Source organism: Salminus brasiliensis, chromosome 2 (genome assembly GCF_030463535.1).
Source record: "Salminus brasiliensis chromosome 2, fSalBra1.hap2, whole genome shotgun sequence".
NCBI lineage: Eukaryota > Metazoa > Chordata > Actinopteri > Characiformes > Bryconidae > Salminus > Salminus brasiliensis.
In genome coordinates, this window is record NC_132879.1 from 50,452,805 (window position 1) to 50,464,805 (window position 12,001).

The 12,001-nt window shown below is 39.5% G+C and overlaps 1 protein-coding gene across 2 annotated transcripts in view; it reads left to right on the forward strand.

Annotated features, from left to right (window-relative positions):
• ppfibp1a (PPFIA binding protein 1a) overlaps positions 1–12,001 on the forward strand; it is a 33,523-nt gene that overhangs the window by 10,971 nt on the left and 10,551 nt on the right. Inside the window, exons 2-10 of one of the 2 annotated variants that reach the window (XM_072673076.1) lie at positions 914–986; positions 2,885–3,090; positions 6,089–6,178; positions 6,381–6,494; positions 6,661–6,771; positions 8,324–8,434; positions 10,541–10,658; positions 11,253–11,314; positions 11,505–11,589. In XM_072673076.1, coding sequence (XP_072529177.1) covers positions 923–986; positions 2,885–3,090; positions 6,089–6,178; positions 6,381–6,494; positions 6,661–6,771; positions 8,324–8,434; positions 10,541–10,658; positions 11,253–11,314; positions 11,505–11,589 — 961 coding nt within the window. In that variant the 5' untranslated portion in view covers positions 914–922. The remainder of the gene's footprint in view (positions 1–913; positions 987–2,884; positions 3,091–6,088; positions 6,179–6,380; positions 6,495–6,660; positions 6,772–8,323; positions 8,435–10,540; positions 10,659–11,252; positions 11,315–11,504; positions 11,590–12,001) is intronic. The other variant, XM_072673077.1, reaches the window with a different exon arrangement.

The following is a 12,001-nucleotide window of genomic DNA, read 5'->3' on the forward strand; positions in this document are numbered from 1 at the left end:
CTCTGAAAGAAATCTTTCAGATACAAATAGAGGCGGTTTGATGTTACCTTTTCTTTTCCAATCTTGAAAACCTGAGTGTCTGCTGAGACAGATCCAGTATTTATTTATTTATTTATTTATTTATGTGTTTATTTATTTGTTTATTTATCTTAAACTTCTAAGTTTCAAAGTAGGCCGTTTGTATTAAAGCCACTCAACCTAACAGGATCATGATTAGGTGCAAAAATGAAAAGGGTCATATTAAATGCAGGTCCTGCTTGGCATCTCTTTGTTCTGTTAACAGTAGACCGTTCGGCTGTGCCGTCATTTCAGTTTCAGTTTTGTTTATATAGCGTTTTTCACTACAGATGTTATCACTAAACAGCTTTACAGAGATGCAGGTCCGGACCTCTATTGAGCAAGCCAGTGGTGACAGTGGCAAGGAAAAACTCCCTCCGATCAACAGGAAGAAACCTTGAGAGGAACCCATCCTCCTCTTGTTGACAAACCAGCGGTAGAAACAGCAGGAGTTTGATTATTTGATTATCATTGGAGCTACTTTGCTTGCTTTAGCTTTTGTGAATCAATTCTGTGGTGCCTCAGGTTGGGTTTGTTTGTTTTCCCCCTTCTCTAATATTCAGTGCAGCATTTTCTGCTATCAGCCTGATAATAAGACCCTGTATCAGGACTGAGGTTAAAGAAATGTGCTTGGGCCCAGGAGGTCGCTGGTTTGTTGTAAAGGATCAGCACTTTCTCCTTCCTCAGCGTTCATGGCTGAGGTGCTCTTGAGCTAGGTATCTAACCCTCAATGGCTCTCTGGGTGCTTTTATTAGTTAGTGAAAACTTGCTGGTTAAACCTCTGTGATGCAGAGTATGATGTCCATCTCAGAATCCTCCACCTTTTGCTCAGTACTGATGCTTTTGCCATTTGCAGGGTTGAAAGATGATGTCTGACGCCAGTGAGATGTTGGCAGCAGCCCTGGAGCAGATGGATGGGATCATCGCAGGTAGGCTGGAGCATGGCTAGAATAATAAGTGTCCATACATGCATTACTATAGAGATCAAACCGACAAACTCAATATTAGAAATAAATGTATGAACCTGTTCATGTGGCTGATCTCACTTAGATTTGATTGCTGTTTTTAAGGAAACAAATGCTGACAAATTTTCCACACATCAGCAATAGTGTCACTTCTCTCTCTCTCTCTCTCTCTGTGTGTGTGTGTGTGTGTGTGTGTGTGTGTGTGTGTGTGTGTGTGTGTGTGTGTGTGTGTGTGTGTGTGTGTGTGGCATGCATGTTTAGTTCTTTAGCATTCACATTTAGGATTTCTAATAGGGGGTGGGGATATACCACACTGAAAGTCCTATGTCTCTAGCTCTATTGAGGCGAGAGGAATATGCCTTTCAAATCATTTATCACCTCAGAGGCAGCTGGGACGGCACAGCCATTCTTTTCGTGGTTTCGTACGAAAGCCTCCTGCCCGGGCTTTATGGCTGACTCTGAGACGTTATGTAAATTTTTCCACTGGTTCAGCACTGAGGAAATGTAATACTTCTTCACTCTGCCTCCACAATACTGTCCATCTCTGGGAACATCACTGAGAAAGCAGAAAGAATCAAAGTATTTTCTGTAGGAATTAGAGCTTTGCAGAAATTGTGCTTTTCCGCTGACTCCTGTAATTGCAGAGCTGGATGTGCCAGTGTTTAAATCATCCAACCTTAATGACCATAGTGGCCAGAAAAGGGCTCCCTCCTGTCTTTTGGAGAGTTGACTTGATAGGTCTCCGCATTTGCTTTCATGATTTTAATAATCTTACAGCAGCTTTTAAACATGTACTGGTCAGTGCAGTGTTTGAAATCGTAGAAAAGATAGAGATACAAAATAAAGAGTCATAAAAAAGATCAAGAATGCATTCATTTAATATTTAAAGTTGTTTTTTAATGTAACTTATATGTAATATGCAACTTTGGTGCACAGATGCAGAATCACACATCTATTTACAACCCTGTTATTTTGCCTCAGAATGAAAAACAATTCTCCTTTAAAAAATAAATAAATAAAGCTTTATTTTTATTGGCTGGTTAATGTCACCAAGATGGGCCACATGAGTTGCTTCTGAAAGAGGACACAACAGTGTCGTAACGGATCACAAAACATTTCACTTCGAATCAGATTGTGTTTTTTGAGTCACAGATCAGGTCATTTTTTGGGTCACCAAAAAAGAAACAGGGAGACAAATGTAAGCCTTTATTAATTCAAGACTTATTTTGACATTGTCTGTGATTTAGCAGTTGAACGGAGCGATTACCCCCCCCCCCCCCCCCTTCCATTGCACATTAAAAGTTAATATTGGAGTCATTTTGAGGTTGACTTGTTTTTTTTTAACTCCCAAGCCTCACACTAATAGAACTCTGCTATCCATTTCCACACCAAAGTGATGGTGCTGCAGGTGTGTGGCCATGCTTATCCACATGCTCCGTTAACATGACCAACCGCTGCTCAGTCTTTGTGGTTTCACTACAGCTCTGCATCCAGACTGAGGGAATTATTACTGTAAAAAGTAACAGTTGCTGTAAAACTGTATTACACATTTTGGTGTTTATTCTGCAGTTCAACCCGGGGGCAACCCATACATATCATAAATTATCCATGATCTGTTACACCACTAGTGTTTGAGGTTTACAGTATTTTAATTTCCAACTATGCCAAGATGCAGGTTTTCATTCTAGGACACCTTTTCAAAGCAATGATAAATACAGCAAATTAATTTTAGTAAAAATGTATAAATTAAATATATTTTTCATGATTTTTTGTTTTTGGAACACCTTCACAGAATATGTAAAAGAAAATACCCAGCAAATAAATAAGTCTCCACTGATGTCGTCCCTGTTGTGACCCATTAGGCTCCAAGGCCATGGACTACTCCAATGGCCTGTTTGACTGCCAGTCCCCCACCTCACCCTTCCTGGGAAGCCTGCGGGCACTGCACCTCCTGGAGGACCTGCGGGGGGCGCTGGCCCTGATGGACACAGAGGAGCGAGAGAGTTTGCGAGGCCAGGTGCCACACACCACAGCCGAGGGCCTGGTGGAATGGCTGCAGGGCAGACTGGTGAGTGTGATGGGAAGAGCGCTTTAGTAAGGTCTGAAATATCCTAGCCCAAGAACTGTCGGCCTGTATCTGATCCCGAGCGTAGCACCAAGTTTAGAATGCCAACAAACTGAGCTTGATCTTGACTCAAAACACCAACCAGTAACAACCATATTAAGGTTCATGCGCTGAAGGTTAGTGCTTGTTAAAGATCTATACAATATTGTGTTTAAATTCTGCTTGCCTGCAGTGAGTCTATTCTCTAAATGGAGTAATTTGAACAAGTTTTAATCCTGGTAACTTTGCACATGCCTTCATATACTTTTTGTGATCTCATGAGCGACTGTGTACATTTATGGACATATTGGTTAATAATTTTTTATTTATTTATTTTTTTGATTGATTGATTTAGAATAATATGTCATGTTGTTGCTGTCCTGCAAAGACCTTGCATTTCCATTTTTGCATTCTTTACATAAAATTAACTGGCAGCTGTTCCTTATATTGTTTCAAAATTCAATGATGAATGGACCAATAGAAATGCTCCTGAATGACATGGGGAGGAAATAAATATATATTTATTTTAAAAAATATAAAATAAATATATATATATATTTTTTTTTTTTTTTTTTACATATTGACAGTTCCATTGAAGGTTAGAATATTGTCTTAAATATTAAATGTGGCATTATGTACAAATGAGGTTTTTGCACTTTGAGAAATGTGTAACAGTAGAGCTTTCCTAATGTTTGTGTAATCTCCAGTTCCTCCTCTACATAACCAGGAAAATATCTTAACTCTTTCCTTAGCTGAAAGTCATTTTACAACTGTTATTCTAGACACGAGTAATCCAGTGATCATTTATACCTCTCACTTAAATGTTCCACAGATGTTTTCCAGGATTCTTCCTTATACATGAATTCCATCACTTTAGGATGCGGTAGGCTCTTGATGAGAACAGATCTTGGTGTTTAAAATCTGAAAAGTAAAAGTGTCTTGTCCTGAACTGGCCACACATATGTGTCAAAACAGAACACAATGGGTATCGTTTAACAGCTATATTGATATAGTAAGTAATACTACTTTATCATTTGATATTGCGCCACATTTACAGTTATCTTCCTATGAATTTTTTTTTTCAATTTGTTCTGTAGAAAAGTCTACGTCTGATTCATGATGTTTTTTAAACCACAGATTTGTTCACAGCTCTGCTCTGATAATGATGGATCCCATTGTCCTAAACAAATCCCAAATAAGAACCTGCTGGGGAATTTTAGAATATTTTTTTAAAACTGCAGAAGTGGGATTTAAGAAAAAAAGCTTAGAAACGTCCACTGATGTTGTTAATAATTAATGAATTTATTATTATTAAATCAATATTTTTAGTTTTCTCCATCATTTAAATGCTCCAGCTGCTGTGTACACTGTGTAAATATTTATGGATGAAAGAACCACTAGAAATGCTCTGAAATTACTTGAGGTTTTTTGTTTTGTTTTGTTTTTCCCCTGAACTATACAAATAAACACTATCAGACGATGTTTACTTACTGTAAGACTTTCAACAAGCCCTAGGAATGCTTTCATTCAGTGTGTTGCTCTTTTTTTTTTACAACAACAAAAGGGATTCACATCCTTGAACCATGTTTAGGCCTAAGTTCTCTGTGAGCTGCTTTCAGCTGTATTTCAGATCCATCTGTCAGCGTGTAAAATGACCCGGTACAATATGTCCTCAAGATGCATTAAATTATCTTTTGTCTCATGATTCCTGCGGTGCAGCATTATGCTTTTTATTAGGAGACGTGTGTTTTGGCCTTCTGTATTCACTTTCAAGCCTAATTTGATTTGGGTCAGAAACACTTTTATACAGCGTGACCTGCATGTGACCTGCCAACAGACTGCTGGAGCCAGTCCAGTGCTGATGTGCCAGCTCCGACTGTTTACCTGCTTTTTGGGATCTTTGTCTTGTGGCTAAATGCCACTTGTTGTGCTTTTCACATATTTTTAATTAGAGTCTTGCATCTCTTATTAGATATAGATATATACCTGCCATCGATTGTAAGAGACACATCACTGTTTTTCAGTAGAAAAAGAACAAATGCGTTATACATTCATTTTCCATCTTATTTAGATTTGTCTTTGCAGACCTGTTTATGATTAAAAGCAAAAGTGTCCATGTCTGTGGGGGTGGGTGGATCAGCCCATTTTCTCCCTGCCTGCTTTTTCCATATGTAACTGAAGTCTGGCTCATTGTATGAAATTTCCACCCATGGTGTAGAAGTACTGCATGTGAAAATCTTCCAAAGCCTTGCGTCTCTCTAGTATTACACTCACTCAGATTTGGAAAACCTTGTGACCCCGCAGTCTTGAGCATATGATTTTTTTTATATTTATTTATTTTTTTTTCTTTGTCAGCCAGGTTTTAATTTACTATTGATGGAAATTGAATCTTCGCATTATCTTTATTGTTTTCTAGTGGCTATTGAAAGCTCCAGAGATCAAGACAATTGATGGAGTAATTGGAGAGGTAATAAGTTAATTGTGAGCATGTGTTTGATATGCTAGTCTTGGCTGTAGGGCAGTTACAATACCAAAACAAGGACTTCAAAACCAATACCAACTATAGCATAACCTTAGCGGAAAAGACTTTGCAAGGGCTTGGCATCGCCTGAATGCCCAAACTTTCTCTGGGCTGAACTGGGAAACATGCTGATTGTTGCAGCTTAATTTGGGCAAAATTGTGTGGGTTGCAGGGACCAGTGTAATACTATTCATGGAGCCTTAAATCTCTGCCAGCACCCCTGGCAGTGGAACTGTGTTCTCTGGAATGATTGTGCACCATCCAGTACTTTTGGGATGAGGTGGGGTGGTGATTATCTATTACTTGTCGCTGAATGCAATCAGATTCTCACAGCAATTTTTCACTGGACATCCAAAGCAGCATAAACTTTTAAACTTAGGAGTCTTACAGCTGTCAGGGTTCCTTTTAGAATTGCTGATAACTGTACTTGTTTGTTTCTAGACCAATGGCCATGGATCTACAGCAGGAGATTTGGTCTATCAGGAGAGGCTGTCTCGGCTAGAGAGCGACAAGGAATGTCTGGTGCTTCAGGTGTGTAGACACAGGACAAGAAGGCCTTCCGTTTTGGATAACTGCCTAATGGGTTTATGTGATTTATCCATCAGCAAATGGTGCACCGTGGGGTTCAGGCTGTATTGTCAGCCCCCTCTTTACTTAGAGTAATGCACTTTTGCACTTTTGTTTCTGTACTACTAACAGTCGCAGTGTGTTGTCCTTATTGTTTTTTCTGCAGGTAAGTGTTCTGACAGACCAAGTGGAAGTCCAGGGAGAAAAGATAAGGGACCTAGATATGTGCCTTGAGGAACACCGGATGAAGCTAAATGCCACTGAGGAATTACTACAGCAGGTAAGTGAACTGAATGTGATCGTTATGTTCATACAAATGTTTTAGTGTTTTAGCAAAATGCTGAATTCAGTTCAAGTCAAATATGAACACCAGTTTGAGTCAAATGTTTGAGTACATCTGCTGAAAAGAGCGAAAGAGCATTATCTATTCACTATGTGCTGTTTAGGAGTTGCTGAGCAGGAGTGCATTAGAGACTCAGAAACTGGAGTTGTTGACGGAGATATCCAGCCTGAAACTGAAGCTGGCGACTGTTGACCGAGAGAACCGGGAAAGTGAGGTAACAGACATGCCCTTAACCCATAAAAATACAGTGATGTCGCAAAACTATGTCTTGGTTTATAAAGCATGTTTTAACTGTGAAGTCACAATAAAATAAAATTAGGACTGGTTATTATGAAGTAAAAAACCTTGACTGTCTTCATCTACAGCGGCATCTGACAGGGGGTAGATATATTAAGAAGCAAGTGATCACTTAGTTCTTGGGGGGTGATGTGTTTGAAGCAGGAACAATGGGCAAGCATGAGAATCTGAGCCACTTTGACAGAACCAAATTGTGACGACAAGACGATTGGGTCAGAATCTCCAAAACACCAGGCAGTGCTTGTGGGGTTTTTCTAGTGTGCAGAGTCTAGCCAAACAGATCAGGGGCATCTGCAGTCTATGGTGGCCCCACCTCACAACTTACAGGACATAAAGGATCTGCTGCTAACATTTAGTGCCAGATACCACAGGACAGCTCCAGAGGTCTTGTAGAGTCCATGCCTCCAATGGTCAGATCTGTTGTGGCATCACAAAAGGACATACTCAGTATTAGGCTACTAATACAGTACTAATGTTATGGCTGATCTATTCATTTTAACTGTTCAGTTTTTTTAGTTGCAATTTGCATACATTAACTGCAGCTTCTTTGTGAATAAATTGGGTAGATTCACACACACCAGTAATTTATAGTGTCTAATAATTCATTAAAGGATTCAAAAAGCTCAAATTGAATTGAAATATTAAAAAAAACACTGCTGGCCCATATGGTGCAGTTACTCGCGTGTAGCCACTTAAATTTATAATCCTGTCCAAGCAAAGTTAAGAGTAAAGTGTTGAGCTCTTGAGCCATTTCCTGTCATAAAGCCATTTCACTCTGCTAATACTGAGACTACACTACCACCATTCAGCTCTCCACTGCTCCTTCAGACTAGAGGACACAGGGGATTCTAGCTGAAGAGTGTGGATTTCAGAAACCATAAATCCACTGAGGGCTGGAGTCTGTGTCAAAGTGCCAGACAGGGCTAATGTGAATTTTATTTTAGCAGTACTACAAGAACCACTGAGCTGAGAGATGTTTCACTGTCCTGCATTGGAAGTATCCTTAAAATCTCAGACCTCCAAAGTACACTAAAAGGGTAAAAGCATCAGATTTATACCTCAGCTGTGGTACACTCTGTAAACTACAGGTCCAGAGAAGGCGTCTTGGAGCAACGACTTTTGCTCGCCTAAAGAACCTCTAATTAAATGGACCGTTTTGGTAAATGGTGTGAGTATGAAGAACATCTGTATCCACAGTAGATTCCAACCATAGGTTTCAGCCAAGAACCTTTTTAAGAAACCTTTATTTTAAGAGGGTTTCCTTCGCTATCAGTGAGCGCATTAGCTATAGCTGAAAGCAGTGCACTTAAGGTTCTTTCATTTATCTTGCATACTCCCAGCAATTCATGTTGCCAAATAATTCTGGGCGATAATTTAAAGTTATGTCTGTTGTGAAATAGCCACACATTTACATCTGGACAGTTCCCCCAACTCCTTTTACATTCTTGACCCTTTAACTCAGAGATAAGGACTGTGTGTCCCTGCAGGGCCTTTATCAGGAGCTGAGTGAAATGCGCCTCAGAATGGCTACTGTGGAGACTGAGAAACTACAGCAGGAAAGAGGCCTGAAGTCAACCAAAGTAAGAGCACTTGATAAGTCTGCAGTTGTTAGTTAACACAATTAGCTTTATAATGATTTATGAAAAGGTATGTACAACACTGTGCAGAGAGGGTAGGCAGCCAAACACCTTATTTTAAACAATTTATCTCAACAAAAAGAGTTTTTGCTTATAAACATTCTAGATCCTATTAGTGTAAAGACCAAAGACTTCATTTGGACACCACAAGCCAGCACCTAGATGTGTTTAAGTCCAGCCCCAGCTCACCTGGTTTACCGTCATTAAGCACTGAAGCAAACCAGGTGTTGTATGATTACTATAAATAATACTAGACTCCCCTGAGGAGAGCTTAGGTGTTGTAATAAGCACAGTGATTGAAAACTATGAATTCTGTTTGTATGTATTCTGATATCTGTGTGTGTGTGTGTGTGTGTGTGTGTGTGTGTGTGTGTGTGTGTGTGTGTGTGTATATGTGTATGTGTGTGTGTGTGTGTGTGTGTGTGTGTGTGTGTGTATATGTGTATGTGTGTGTGTGTGTGTGTATATATATATATATATATGTGTGTGTGTGTGTGTGTGTGTGTGTGTGTGTGTGTGTGTGTGTGTGTGTGTGTGTGTGTGTATATATTTAAAGAATGTCTGTTTTAAGCTTTTAATGGTTTGTTTTTTTCCTTTTAAAAATGCCTGCTAGATGAAAGGATTCAGCTTCTGCACTAATTTTGTATAATGGACAAAATGCTGTATTATGAGATTTTGAGATCTTGTTGTTATACAGAACCCCTAAAGTATCATGGTAGAACAATAATAATAAAATGAACAGGTACTGTTCAATAAATCATCCCCTCTGATAAAAGGCTCTCTCCGGGTGGGCAGATTGTGCTCCCTCCCCTCACTCTAGAAGCAGTGTTTGCTGGCACAGGTGTATGGCACTTTCTTTAGAGCATGTCGGCTACCTGGCGATGCTTCATCATCGGCAGTTCAAAAAAGGAGCAGTGGCTGTCTTCACGTGTATCGTATGAGACGTGTGTTAAGTCCTTACCCTCCTAGTGTGTGGAGTATTACTAGTGCTAGGGGGAGCTACAAACGGGTGGATTTATTGGCAAAACCGAATCACTGTACCGAAAACTTCAAACAACAAATAAAAATGTAAAAAGTCTCCAGATATTTTGTGGCTTCCTTGGTGCTTTACATTCAAACTGTGTTAATATAATTGATCTGCATTTCATTGTAACTGTAATGATGTGGCCAATAATTCTCATATTTCTAAGCTTTAAAATTGGCATTAATATTTTTGTTTAGAAATCCCAGCCTCTCCAATATCAGTTTTGCAATGGTCAGTATTGCAGTAATGATTAAGAAAGGACACCTTATGCAACCCTTCTCGGCAGAGATCACTCACTGTTTGCCCTGTACACTCTTGTCTCCTGTTTTCATGTGCTTCTCCTTTCCCCTGTTCTTTGATGGCTGTAAACAGTGGACTCTCACTGTGTCCTGTCGGTGACTCTTCAGACCACCCCCTCTCTGAGAAAGGCGGGTAGTTGGGAGTATTTCTCTGCTTCACCTGCTTTCTTTTCTTTTGTTTTCTCATCCATCTCTGTCTAAGACCGCTTCCGGACTCTAAAGTGCTTCCAGCCCTCATGTGCTGCTCAGCCAACCAGACTGTTTATCCTCTCCTCTATGTCTGGCAGTTTCTAATCATGTGACTTGATGTGATTTAGAAAACAGACATCTCCAGTTCTAGTGTCTGATTGGCTGAGCCCTATTTAAAGCCATTGTAAAATTAACAACAAAACGAACAATTATGTTGTTGTTTTAAAACCACTGCAGCCTTAATAGATTCATTGTAGGCTGTTATGGTTACCTGGTGTCCATAGTAAGATTTTTTCTCTCTCTCTCTCTCTCTCTCTCTCTCTCTAATGCACTTCATTGCTGTGCACTATTAACATCTCCCTTTTAAGCATGCTAAGCCCCTGTGCCTTGCTGCATTATTTTATTTATTTAATTTTTTTTTATTTATAAATGTGTGTGTGTGTTTATTATTATTTGTACAAGCATGATTGACTGTCATTTTAATCTGTAAAGTGAAGTTAAATGTAGAATCTTCATGAGGTCGTTGTTCTTTAAAAGGAAGAACTGATGACCGTGCAGAGGCAGCTGGAGGAGGCCGAGCAGGAGCTGAGGAACCTGAAAGAGAAAGCTGTACCTGAGGTTGTTACTCCAGATGGAGGCCAGAGCAGAGAGAAAGGTACTGCTTCACTTCTTTGCCCCCTTAATTGATCAGGCCCAGGTAACATTTACTTCACCTTGAGTTCACACTTGTCCCTGCATTGTGCTGACAAAAGATACACTTGCTTGCTTATTTTTGCACTTTATTGCTGAATATTTAGAGCACAAGGTAATGAATGTCTTCTGCTGCATTAGCACACAGTGCAATGCTATTCACAGAGTGTTTCTGCAAAAGAAAAAAAAAAATCATATTTTGCATGTCCAGACAAGAGCTCTAAAGCGGACAAGATTTTTGCACTACAGACATCACTACCTTGTCTGTGCTGCGTGATTTATTATACTGAGCAGCACACAGCTCAGCATATGATGAGTACAACAAATGGCTTGCAGCGAATAAGCTGTTCTCTCTATTGTTAATTTGCAAAGTGCTGATAAAGTGACAGATCAAAATCATTTGGTGTCTCTAGTTGTCTTGAATTGTGTAAAATCTCATATTGCTGTTGATTATTTAGTTGATTATTTAGTTGGGACGACCATGTAACATAACATTCACTTATTTCATATCAGTTTGTTATTTTGTCTGAACCGTGTGTAATGTGCTGTCCTTCACCAGATATGGAAGTGCAGAGAATGAGGCGGGCTGTGGAGTCTTTAATGGTGGCTAATGATGAGAAGGTGATCTCGGTCTTGTTGTGATCTGTAGGAAGTCACTTATTAACTTATCATTTTTAAAAATGTGATCATTACAGTATTGGCTGCTGTGTGAGTTATTGTTAGAACCTGATAATTAGTGTAATAAATACATAAAAAATAAAAGATACAATAAAGATCTGTGCTAAAGTGTTAAGTATGATATTTCTTCCAGGATCGTAAGATTGAGGAGTTGCAGCAGTCACTGATACGCTACAGGAAAGTACAGGACATGGTGATGTCAGTACAGGGACATAAAGGTGAGAGCTTCCGTACAACAGGTGTGTTTTTCTAAGCATCTAAATGTAAGAACACTACAAAGATCTGGACATTGACCAATGTCTCATTACTTGGAGTTTCTTTAGTTTACAAGGGCAGTGGGATCCATCATTATAAGAGCAGAGCTGTGAACAATTCTGCAGTTCAAAACACCTCATTAATCTGATGTAGACTTTTATTTTCTTAAGAAAGGTCAGAACGAAAACAAGACATTGCTGAAATCTTTTATGGAAACCCCAATCAAACATCTCAGTCAGTGGTTGGTGGAGGTGGAGATGCTTAGCACATGTCCATGCTGAAATGCCCCCATCAATGGGGCACGAGGGGTCCCTAAATAGTCTGGTGGAGTAGGAAAATTATGTAAATCAAATGCTATGGCCTTAACGAACACCT